This window comes from Oncorhynchus tshawytscha, linkage group LG14, assembly GCF_018296145.1.
Source record: "Oncorhynchus tshawytscha isolate Ot180627B linkage group LG14, Otsh_v2.0, whole genome shotgun sequence".
Classification (NCBI taxonomy): Eukaryota; Metazoa; Chordata; class Actinopteri; order Salmoniformes; family Salmonidae; genus Oncorhynchus; species Oncorhynchus tshawytscha.
Window position 1 is genome coordinate 53,736,596 of NC_056442.1, and position 10,764 is coordinate 53,747,359.

General features: G+C 46.1%; 1 protein-coding gene across 1 annotated transcript in view; it reads right to left on the bottom strand.

The window, feature by feature from the left end:
- Positions 1 to 339: 339 nt before the first annotated feature.
- kcnab1a (potassium voltage-gated channel subfamily A regulatory beta subunit 1a) overlaps positions 340 to 10,764 on the bottom strand; it is a 147,006-nt gene continuing 136,581 nt past the window's right edge. The window contains 3 exon segments of the mRNA XM_042297677.1: positions 340 to 1,148; positions 1,401 to 1,489; positions 1,694 to 1,814. Coding sequence (XP_042153611.1) covers positions 1,059 to 1,148; positions 1,401 to 1,489; positions 1,694 to 1,814 — 300 coding nt within the window. The 3' untranslated portion in view covers positions 340 to 1,058.

The following is a 10,764-nucleotide window of genomic DNA, read 5'->3' on the forward strand; positions in this document are numbered from 1 at the left end:
GGAGGAGAGGCAGGATTCTCCTCTATGGATGCAGACAGAGAGTATACAGTACAGTACAGGAGGCCCCCTGCTCACTCAGACTGGCACTATACAGAACAGTAGGCCACTGGGAGAATCTTAATTGCATTTCCTTGCCTCCCCGCGTCTGCTTTCCTCTCCTCCTTCTCAAAACGTATTGGATGAGAAAGTCAGAGGTCCCTCCCCTCGAACATTCTCCTCCAATGGGTTTTGAGAAGGAGGCGAGGAGAGAGGATGAAAGGAGTCAAGGGGAGAATCTCAATTCCATACTCCTCGCCTCCTCTCTCCTCTCCTCCTTCTCAAAACCCATTGGATGAGAAAGCCAGGGGTCTCTCCCCTCTGACCTTCTCCTCCAATGGGTTTTGAGAAGTTGGTGAGGAGAGAGTATGCGAGGAGTATGGAATTGAGATTCTCCCAAGGAAACTGCAAATGAGATTCTCCTGCGCTCTCTCACTAATAATCTATTGAAGATATTGGATAGCAGTTTCTCATACGACCAGATGGGGGCGACAACATGCACATTCTCCCCCTCACAGACAGAACAAAGGCCTGTCGCCTGAAACTCACTGTCCCAGGGTGCTCTGCTTTGCGAGGTCAAACGGCAGTCAAATGCAGTATACTGGCTTGAAGAGAGGAGTTTGTTTTCAAAATGCATTGTGAAAGACGTTTACGGTATATTCTCAGTATTATCCCCTTTCTGTGTTGTTTTGTACAATGTGCCTTTGAAGAAAAAGTCCAGGTACATCAGAGAGGGGAAGCATGCATCTACATGGTTAACAAACTCAGGAGACAGAGAATCTACTGATAAGAGTAAGCTGAGCTGAAAGCTGAGCTGAAAGCTGGTCTAGGCAGAGGGTTAGCAGGGTTAGGCTGAACTGAGCTCGGTTACACTGTACTAAGAAGGCTGGGGCTGAGCTGAGCAGGCCTGAACTGGGCTGGGATTAGACTGAGCTGAAACCCCATGGAGGCTGAGCCCAGATGGTTGGTGGAACTGGATCCACAGTGGTTGTACAGTAGTGGTTCTGCTTCCTCCTGGGTGTCTAGGAGCGATACTCCTTCTTACTGTACGGCTTGTTCTCCAGTATGTGATCGATGTCCGACACCACATGAGACGTCATTTTTGGAAGGAACTGTGGAAAATATCAGAACGTGTGAGGACATGTTTTCCTACGTTTTCAGACACACAATGGTCCTGACAAGACCACCAGGAAAACAAAACATTTAATTTTTTCATGTCCTCAATTTGGTAAAATACTATTTTAGACTTAAGAGTTAAGTTTAGGGTCAGCATTTAGGGTGTTATTTATGAGTTAGGGAAGATAGGATTTTGAATGGGAATACATTTTTACTCCTCAAAAATGTGTGTGTGTGTGTGTTTTTACCTGTATGGCGCCTAGGTTCTCTGTTAGCTGCTCTGGACTGGAGGATCCCAGGAGGACTGAACTCACCCCCTCATTCCTCAAACACCAGGCTAGGGAAGGAGAGAAGGAAGGAGGGAGGAAATGACAGAGCGGGGGGACAATTATGGGTTGTTTAATCTAGTGAGACATTAATGGAATTCCTCATAGAAATGTGAATGTACTGTTGGCATCCACTTGGTGGCAGTCTACCATCATTAATACTAAAGTACTGAAACAAAGTAGTGTTTGTGTGTGCCCATGCTCATCTCTCTCACCCACGGCCAGCTGTGGGAGAGTACAGCCCAGCTTCTCAGCGATGTGTCCCAGCTCCTTCAGCTTAGCCTGTTGTTTCCTCCCATCCTCACTCACTATCTTCTCCTTTAACCACTGGTACGACTGCAGAGGGAGAGAGAACGAGAGCGAGAGAGAAAGAGAGAAACAGGGAAAGAGAGAAAGAGGGAGAGTGACAGAAAAGAGTGCAGAGGGAGAAGAGAGAGACAGAGAGACAGAGAGACAGAGAGAAAGAGGAGAAAGAGGGAGAGCGTCAGGAAAAGAGTGGAGAGGGAGAAGAGAGAGACAGAGAGACAGAGAGACAGAGAGACAGAGAGAAAGAGGGAGAGCGTCAGGAAAAGAGTGAGAGAGGGAGAAGAGAGAGACAGAGAGACAGAGAGACAGAGAGACAGAGGAGAAAGAGGGAGAGCGTCAGGAAAAGAGTGGAGAGGGAGAAGAGAGAGACAGAGAGACAGAGAGACAGAGAGACAGAGAGAAAGAGGAGAAAGAGGAGAAAGAGGGAGAGCGTCAGGAAAAGAGTGGAGAGGGAGAAGAGAGAGACAGAGAGACAGAGAGACAGGAAAAGAGTGCAGAGGGAGAAGAGAGAGACAGAGAGACAGAGAGACAGAGAGACAGAGAGACAGAGAGAAAGAGGGAGAGCGTCAGGAAAAGAGTGCAGAGGGAGAAGAGAGAGACAGAGAGACAGAGAGACAGAGAGACAGAGAGACAGAGAGACAGAGAGACAGAGAGACAGAGAGACAGAGAGAAAGAGGGAGAGCGTCAGGAAAAGAGTGCAGAGGGAGAAGAGAGAGACAGAGAGACAGAGAGACAGAGAGACAGAGAGACAGAGAGACAGAGAGAGAGAGAGAAAGAGGGAGAGCGTCAGGAAAAGAGTGCAGAGGGAGAAGAGAGAGACAGAGAGACAGAGAGACAGAGAGAAAGAGGAGAAAGAGGGAGAGCGTCAGGAAAAGAGTGGAGAGGGAGAAGAGAGAGACAGAGAGACAGAGAGACAGAGAGACAGAGAGACAGAGAGACAGAGAAACAGAGAGAGAGAGAGACAGAGAGACAGAGAGAGAGAGAGAAAGAAAAAGAGACAGAGAGAGAGTGAAGTAACAATCAGATGAGCTCCTGCATTTTTCAGCATTTTCTTTAAAAAAGATAGATTAGGAGTTAGATAAACTTAGATTTTTTGTCAGGAACACATACTGGATTCTACCCTCTACAACATAACCCCTACTTCAAATCAAAACTTAAAACCTACAACCTGATTTTGGACGGAATTACGGAATCACCTGGAAGGTTCACAACTACCAAGATTTGTTTCTCTATACAGTAAATTCTCTGGAAAACAACAGAAACCTGAAAACACCATCCAACCTGGAACTGAGTGAGTAATGCTTAGTCTGAAACTGTATATATTTTTTTCCAGAAGCCAAGAAGAAAAATACACAACATTACTTTATAAGGATTTCTAACTCTAATTCTAACATAATTCTGCCAAGCTTGATACAGCTTCAAATAGCACTGACGTGTCAAGTGAGAGGTGTCAAAGCCCATTAGCCCAACAATGGCAGGAGAGTCAAACAGTCTACTCCAACCAAATGGTGAGGCCTTAGAAGCTCCCTCCCGCTGTTCAGAGGTAATTAAAATACACTACCCTGTGTATGTAAAGAATGACATAGCAAGAAAAGATGACAAAATGAAGATCCGTATGAAAAATCAAGAGACACTTTTTGCTGACTATTACAAAAATGGGAACATCAGCAACCTTATCTTCCACACAAACCATCCCCTGGCATGGCACAGTGCTATATTAGCACACTACCCCTCTGTTACGAGAGGGGGATTAACGAGGGTGGAAACTCAGAATACTTGACAACGAGGACTCTGAGTTAAGTAATATAAATATCTATAAGTCCGGAACAGTAATGTTACAAGGTAACCACAAACAGTTTCAGCTGGACTTTCACCTAATCAAAGAATTAGCTCAGCAGGAGAAACTCTCCCTTGATAAAGATACCCCCACCCCGAGAGGATCAGACCAGACCTCTTCATTATGTAACCCCACAGATGAGCAACCCCCAGCGGAGGGTCAACCTCCCAGCACAGATTACCACTCCCTCATTGAAATGAAGGACAAATTCACCCAGCTGGAGATAAGGCAGGTGGAGCTGGAACAGCAGGTGATTACACTTCAGTCAGCACAGACCCAGACAACAGTCCAGCACAACAACAGCCCCTTAACCAGACCCGGAGAGCTGGAGGTGGACAGAGACATATCTGCACTTTGGACAGTGGTGAGACAAATACAACAGGAGAAAGAGGAGCAGAACAGAGCACTAGAGGAGAGTATCAGACTGCTGGTGGAGGAGAGGTTGAGGGGGATGGAGGAGAGGGTGAGGGGGATGGAGGAGAAGTTTGAGGGGGACGGAGTGTGACAGAGAACAACCCACTAGAGAGGTGGCCACCCCCACAGAGAAGCCAGCAGAACAGCCCACCTCAGCACCCAACAAAAGTCTCGACACCACAGCAGAACAGTCCACACCAGACCCTGACCATAGAGTCGACATCACAGCACAACAGACAAATGAAGAACCCCAAGCCCAGAGGCTCTCACCCCCTCTGAGCACCCCCTGTCAGCCACCCTGATAGCCCTTCTGACAACCCCCCACACCCACTGAGGACAAACACAAGACACAGATTGTACTACTTATGGACTCAAATGGGAAATATATCGAAGAAAAAAACTTTTCCCAAACACAGTGTGTCTAAACTCTGGTGTCCAAACACCCAGCGCGCCCTAGACCTTCTGTCTGAGGCCAAACTAGGCTCACCCAGCCACATAATAATACACACAGGCACAAACGACCTGAGAGCACAGCAGGAAAGAGTGGCCACAGCACTGAAGGGAGTGATTGAAAAGGCTTCTTCTACTTTCCCCAACGCACAAGTGGTTATCTCCACCCTGCTACCACGAAAAGACTTCCACCCCGCCACAATACAGCGGGTAAATGCAAGTATTTCCCGTGACTGTGCCTCAAAACCAAACGTTTTCCTGGCCCACCACTCCACCCTGGACTTGAACAGCCTCTATGACCAGGTCCACCTCTACAAGGCAGCAGTGCCCACCTTTGCCCGGACTCTAAAGGACATCGCTCTCAAACGTATCCCCAACACTCTACACAGGAGCAACAGATCAATAGACACCCCACCCAGACCAGCGAGACACCCTCCCAGATCTGCAGGACCTCCCCCTGGACCTACACATAGAGGACCCACGCCAAGAGGAATTACATCCAGACCACAGTACACCCAGACACATCCACACCCCCACCCCAACCAATCAACACCCCCACGTCAACCATGCCCACACTCCATTTAGGCCCCCTCAGATCAGACCTATGCCACTCCTGCCCACCCCATGCACCCCACCCCCGCAAAGAGGGCCTCAACATGGAAGCCACACATACGCCCAGGTAGTGAGCGGGCAAACAGTCCCAACCCCCACTCTCACACTCGCCCAAGCCAATGGCATGTACCAGATGCTCAGCAGGCTCTGCTCACACTTACTGGCCTGAGGCTAAACCACGACCAACAACATTGGACACTCTATGGAACAAAAAGCCTTCACTATATTATCCTGGAATATCCAAGGCCTGAGGTCATCTGCCTTTGGCCTAAAGAGCAGAAACCCGGACTTCACCAAAGAAATCGGTAATACAGACATTGTCATCCTGCAAGAAACCTGGTATAGAGGAGATGGACCCACTGGTTGCCCTCTAGGTTACAGAGAGCTGGTAGTCCCATCCACCAAACTACCAGGTGTGAAACAGGGAAGGGACTCAGGGGGTATGCTAATTTGGTATAGAGCAGACCTAACTCACTCCATTAAATTAATCAAAACAGGAACATTCTACATTTGGCTAGAAATTCAAAAAGAAATTATCCTAACAGAGAAAAATGTCCTCCTGTGTGCTACCTATATCCCCCACTAGAATCCCCATATTTTAATGAAGACAGCTTCTCCATCCTGGAGGGGGAAATCAATAATTTCCAGGCCCAGGGACATGTACTAGTCTGTGGTGACCTAAATGCCAGAACCGGACAAGAACCTGACACCCTCAGCACACAGGGGGACAAACACCTGCCTGGAGGTGACAGCATTCCCTCCCCCATATGCCCCCCTAGGCACAACTATGACAACATAACCAACAAAAACGGGTCACAACTCCTGCAGCTCTGTCGCACGCTGGGTATGTACATAGTCAACGGTAGGCTTCGAGGGGACTCCTATGGTAGGTACACCTATAGCTCATCTCTTGGCAGTAGTACTGTAGACTACTTTATCACTGACCTCAACCCAGAGTCTCTTAGAGCGTTCACAGTCAGCCCACTGACACCCCTATCAGACCACAGCAAAATCACAGTCTACTTAAACAGAGCAATACTCAATCATGAGGCATCAAAGCCAAAGGAACTGAGTAACATTAAGAAATGCTATAGATGGAAGGAATGCAGTTTGGAAACCTACCAAAAAACAATTAGGCAACAACAAATTCAATCCCTCTTAGACAATTTCCTGGGTAAAACGTTCCACTGTAATAGTGAAGGTGTAAACTTGGCAGTAGAAAATCTTAACAGTATATTTGACCTCTCAGCTTCCCTATCAAATCTAAAAATCTCAAATAGAAAACCGAAGAAAATTAACAATAATGACAAATGGTTTGATGAAGAATGCAAAAATCTAAGAAAGAAATTGAGAAACCTGTCCAACCAAAAACATAGAGACCCGGAAAACCTGAGTCTACGCCTTCACTATGGTGAATCACTAAAACAATACAGAAATACACTACGGAAAAGAAGGAACAGCATGTCAGAAATCAGCTCAATGCAATTGAAGAATCCATAGACTCTAACCACTTCTGGGAAAATTGGAAAACACTAAACAAACAACAACACGAAGAATTATCTATCCAAAATGGAGATGTATGGGTAAACCACTTCTCCAATCTCTTTGGCTCTATAACAAAGAATAAAGAGCAAAAACATATACATGATCAAATACAGATCTTAGAATCAACTATTAAAGACTACCAGAACCCACTGGATTCTCCAATTACCTTGAACGAGTTACAGGACAAAATAAAAACCCTCCAACCCAAAAAGGCCTGTGGTGTTGATGGTATCCTCAATGAAATGATCAAATATACAGACAACAAATTCCAATTGGCTATACTAAAACTCTTTAACATCATACTTAGCTCTGGCATCTTCCCCAATATTTGGAACCAAGGACTGATCACCCCAATCCACAAAAGTGGAGACAAATTTGACCCCAATAACTACCGTGGAATATGTGTCAACAGTAACCTTGGGAAAATCCTCTGCATTATTATTAACAGCAGACTCGTACATTTCCTCAATGAAAACAATGTACTGAGCAAATGTCAAATTGGCTTTTACCAAATTACCGTACAACAGACCATGTATTCACCCTGCACACCCTAATTGACAATCAAACAAACCAAAACAAAGGCAAAGTCTTCTCATGCTTTGTTGATTTCAAAAAAGCCTTCGACTCAATCTGGCATGAGGGTCTGCTATACAAACTGATGGAAAGTGGTGTTGGGGGTAAAACATACGACATTATAAAATCCATGTACACAAACAACAAGTGTGCGGTTAAAATTGGCAAAAACACACACATTTCTTCACACAGGGTCGTGGGGTTAGACAGGGATGCAGCTTAAGCCCCACCCTCTTCAACATATATATCAACGAATTGGCGAGGGCACTAGAAAAGTCTGCAGCACCCGGCCTCCCCCTGCTAGAATCCGAAGTCAAATGTCTGCTGTTTGCTGATGATCTGGTGCTTCTGTCACCAACCAAGGAGGGCCTACAGCAGCACCTAGATCTTATGCACAGATTCTGTCAGACCTGGGCCCTGACAGTAAATCTCAGTAAGACCAAAATAATGGTGTTCCAAAAAGGTCCAGTCACCAGGACCACAAATACAAATTCCATCTAGACACTGTTGCCCTAGAGCACACAAAAACTATACATACCTTGGCCTAAACATCAGCACCACAGGTAACTTCCACAAAGCTGTGAACGATCTGAGAGACAAGGCAAGAAGGGCATTCTATGCCATCAAAAGAAACATAAATTTCAACATACCAATTAGGATCTGGCTAAAAATACTTGAATCAGTCATAGAGCCCATTGCCCTTTATGGTTGTGAGGTCTGGGGTCCGCTCACCAACCAAGACTTCACAAAATGGGACAAACACCAAATTGAGACTCTGCACGCAGAATTCTGCAAAAATATCCTCCGTGTACAACGTAGAACACCAAATAATGCATGCAGAGCAGAATTAGGCCGATACCCACTAATTATCAAAATCCAGAAAAGAGCTGTTAAATTCTACAACCACCTAAAAGGAAGCGATTCACAAACCTTCCATAACAAAGCCATCACCTACAGAGAGATGAACCTGGAGAAGAGTCCCCTAAGCAAGCTGGTCCTGGGGCTCTGTTCACAAACACAAACACACACTACAGAGCCCCAGGACAGCAGCACAATTAGACCCAACCAAATTATGAGAAAACAAAAAGATAACTACTTAACACATTGGAAAGAATTAACAAAAAAACAGAGCAAACTAGAATGCTATTTGGCCCTACACAGAGAGTACACAGCGGCAGAATACCTGACCACTGTGACTGACCCAAAATTAAGGAAAGCCTTGACTATGTACAGACTCAGTGAGCATAGCCTTGCTATTGAGAAAGGCCGCCGTAGGCAGACATGGCTCTCAAGAGAAGACAGGCTATGTGCTCACTGCCCACAAAATGAGGTGGAAACTGAGCTGCACTTCCTAACCTCCTGCCCAATGTATGACCATATTAGAGAGACATATTTCCCTCAGATTACACAGATCCACAAAGAATTTGAAAACAAATCCAATTTTGAAAAACTCCCATATCTACTGGGTGAAATTCCACAGTGTGCCATCACAGCAGCAAGATTTGTGACCTGTTGCCACGAGAAAAGGGCAACCAGTGAAGAACAAACACCATTGTAAATACAACCCATATTTATGCTTATTTATTTTATCTTGTGTCCTTTAGCCATTTGTACATTGTTAGAACACTGTATATATATATAATATGACATTTGTAATGTCTTTACTGTTTTGAAACTTCTGTATGTGTAATGTTTACTGTTAATTTTTGTTGTTTTTCACTTTATATATTCACTTTGTATGTTGTCTACCTCACTTGCTTTGGCAATGTTAACACATGTTTCCCAGAGAGACAGAGAGAGAGACAGAGAGACAGAGAGACAGAGAGACAGAGAGACAGAGAGACAGAGTGACAGGAAAAGAGTGGAGAGAGAGAGAGAGAGAGACAGAGAGACAGAGAGACAGGAAAAGAGTGCAGAGGGAGACAGAGAGACAGAGAGACAGAGAGACAGAGAGACAGAGAGACAGAGAGAAAGAGGGAGAGCAGTCAGGAAAAGAGTGCAGAGGGAGAAGAGAGAGACAGAGAGACAGAGAGACAGAGAGACAGAGAGACAGAGAGACAGAGAGACAGAGAGAAAGAGAGACAGAGAGACAGAGAGACAGAGAGAAAGAGAGACAGAGAGACAGAGAGACAGAGAGACAGAGAGACAGAGAGAGAAAGAGGAGAAAGAGGGAGAGTGACAGAAAAGAGTGCAGAGAGAGAGAGAGAGACAGAGAGACAGAGAGACAGAGAGACAGAGAGACAGAGAGACAGAGAGACAGAGAGACAGAGAGAAAGAGAGACAGAGAGACAGATGAGAAAGAGGGAGAGTGACAGAAAAGAGTGCAGAGGGAGAAGAGAGAGACAGAGAGACAGAGAGACAGAGAGACAGAGAGACAGAGAGACAGAGAGACAGAGAGAGAGAGACAGAGAGAGAAAGAGGGAGAGTGACAGAGAAAGAGTGCAGAGGGAGAAGAGAGAGACAGAGAGACAGAGAGACAGAGAGACAGAGAGACAGAGGAGAAAGAGGGAGAGTGACAGAAAAGAGTGCAGAGGAGAAGAGAGAGAGACAGAGAGACAGAGAGACAGAGAGACAGAGAGACAGAGAGACAGAGGAGAAAGAGGGAGAGAGTGACAGAGAAAGAGTGCAGAGGGAGAAGAGAGAGACAGAGAGACAGAGAGACAGAGAGACAGAGAGACAGAGAGACAGAGAGACAGAGGAGAAAGAGGGAGAGTGACAGAAAAGAGTGCAGAGGGAGAAGAGAGAGACAGAGAGACAGAGAGACAGAGAGACAGAGAGACAGAGAGACAGAGGAGAAGAGGGAGAATGACAGAGAAAGAGTGCAGAGAGAGAAAGAGAGAGACAGAGAGACAGAGAGACAGGGAGACAGAGAGAAAGAGGGGAAAGAGGAGAAGAGAGAGACAGAGAGACAGAGAATTAGAGAAAGAGGAGAAAGAGAGAGGAGAGCGTCAGGAAAAGAGTGGAGAGGGAGAGAGAGAGAGAGACAGAGAGACAGAGAGACAGGAAAAGAGTGCAGAGGGAGAAGAGAGAGACAGAGAGACAGAGAGACAGAGAGACAGAGGAGAGAAAGAGGGAGAGCGTCAGGAAAAGAGTGGAGAGGAGAAGAGAGAGACAGAGAGACAGAGAGACAGAGTGACAGGAAAAGAGTGCAGAGGGAGAAGAGAGAGACAGAGAGACAGAGAGACAGAGAGACAGAGAGAAAGAGAGAGAGAAGTCAGAAAAGAGTGCAGAGGGAGAAGAGAGAGAGAGAGACAGAGAGACAGAGAGACAGAGAGACAGAGAGAAAGAGGGAGAGCGTCAGGAAAGAGTGGAGGGAGAAGAGAGAGACAGAGAGACAGAGAGACAGAGAGACAGAGAGACAGAGAGACAGAGAGACAGAGAGACAGAGAGAAAGAGAGACAGAGAGACAGAGAGACAGAGAGAGAGAGAGACAGAGAGACAGAGAGACAGAGAGAAAGAGAGACAGAGAGACAGAGAGACAGAGACAGGAAAAGAGTGGAAGAGAGAGAGAGACAGAGAGAGACAGAGAGACAGAGGGAGAGAGAGAGA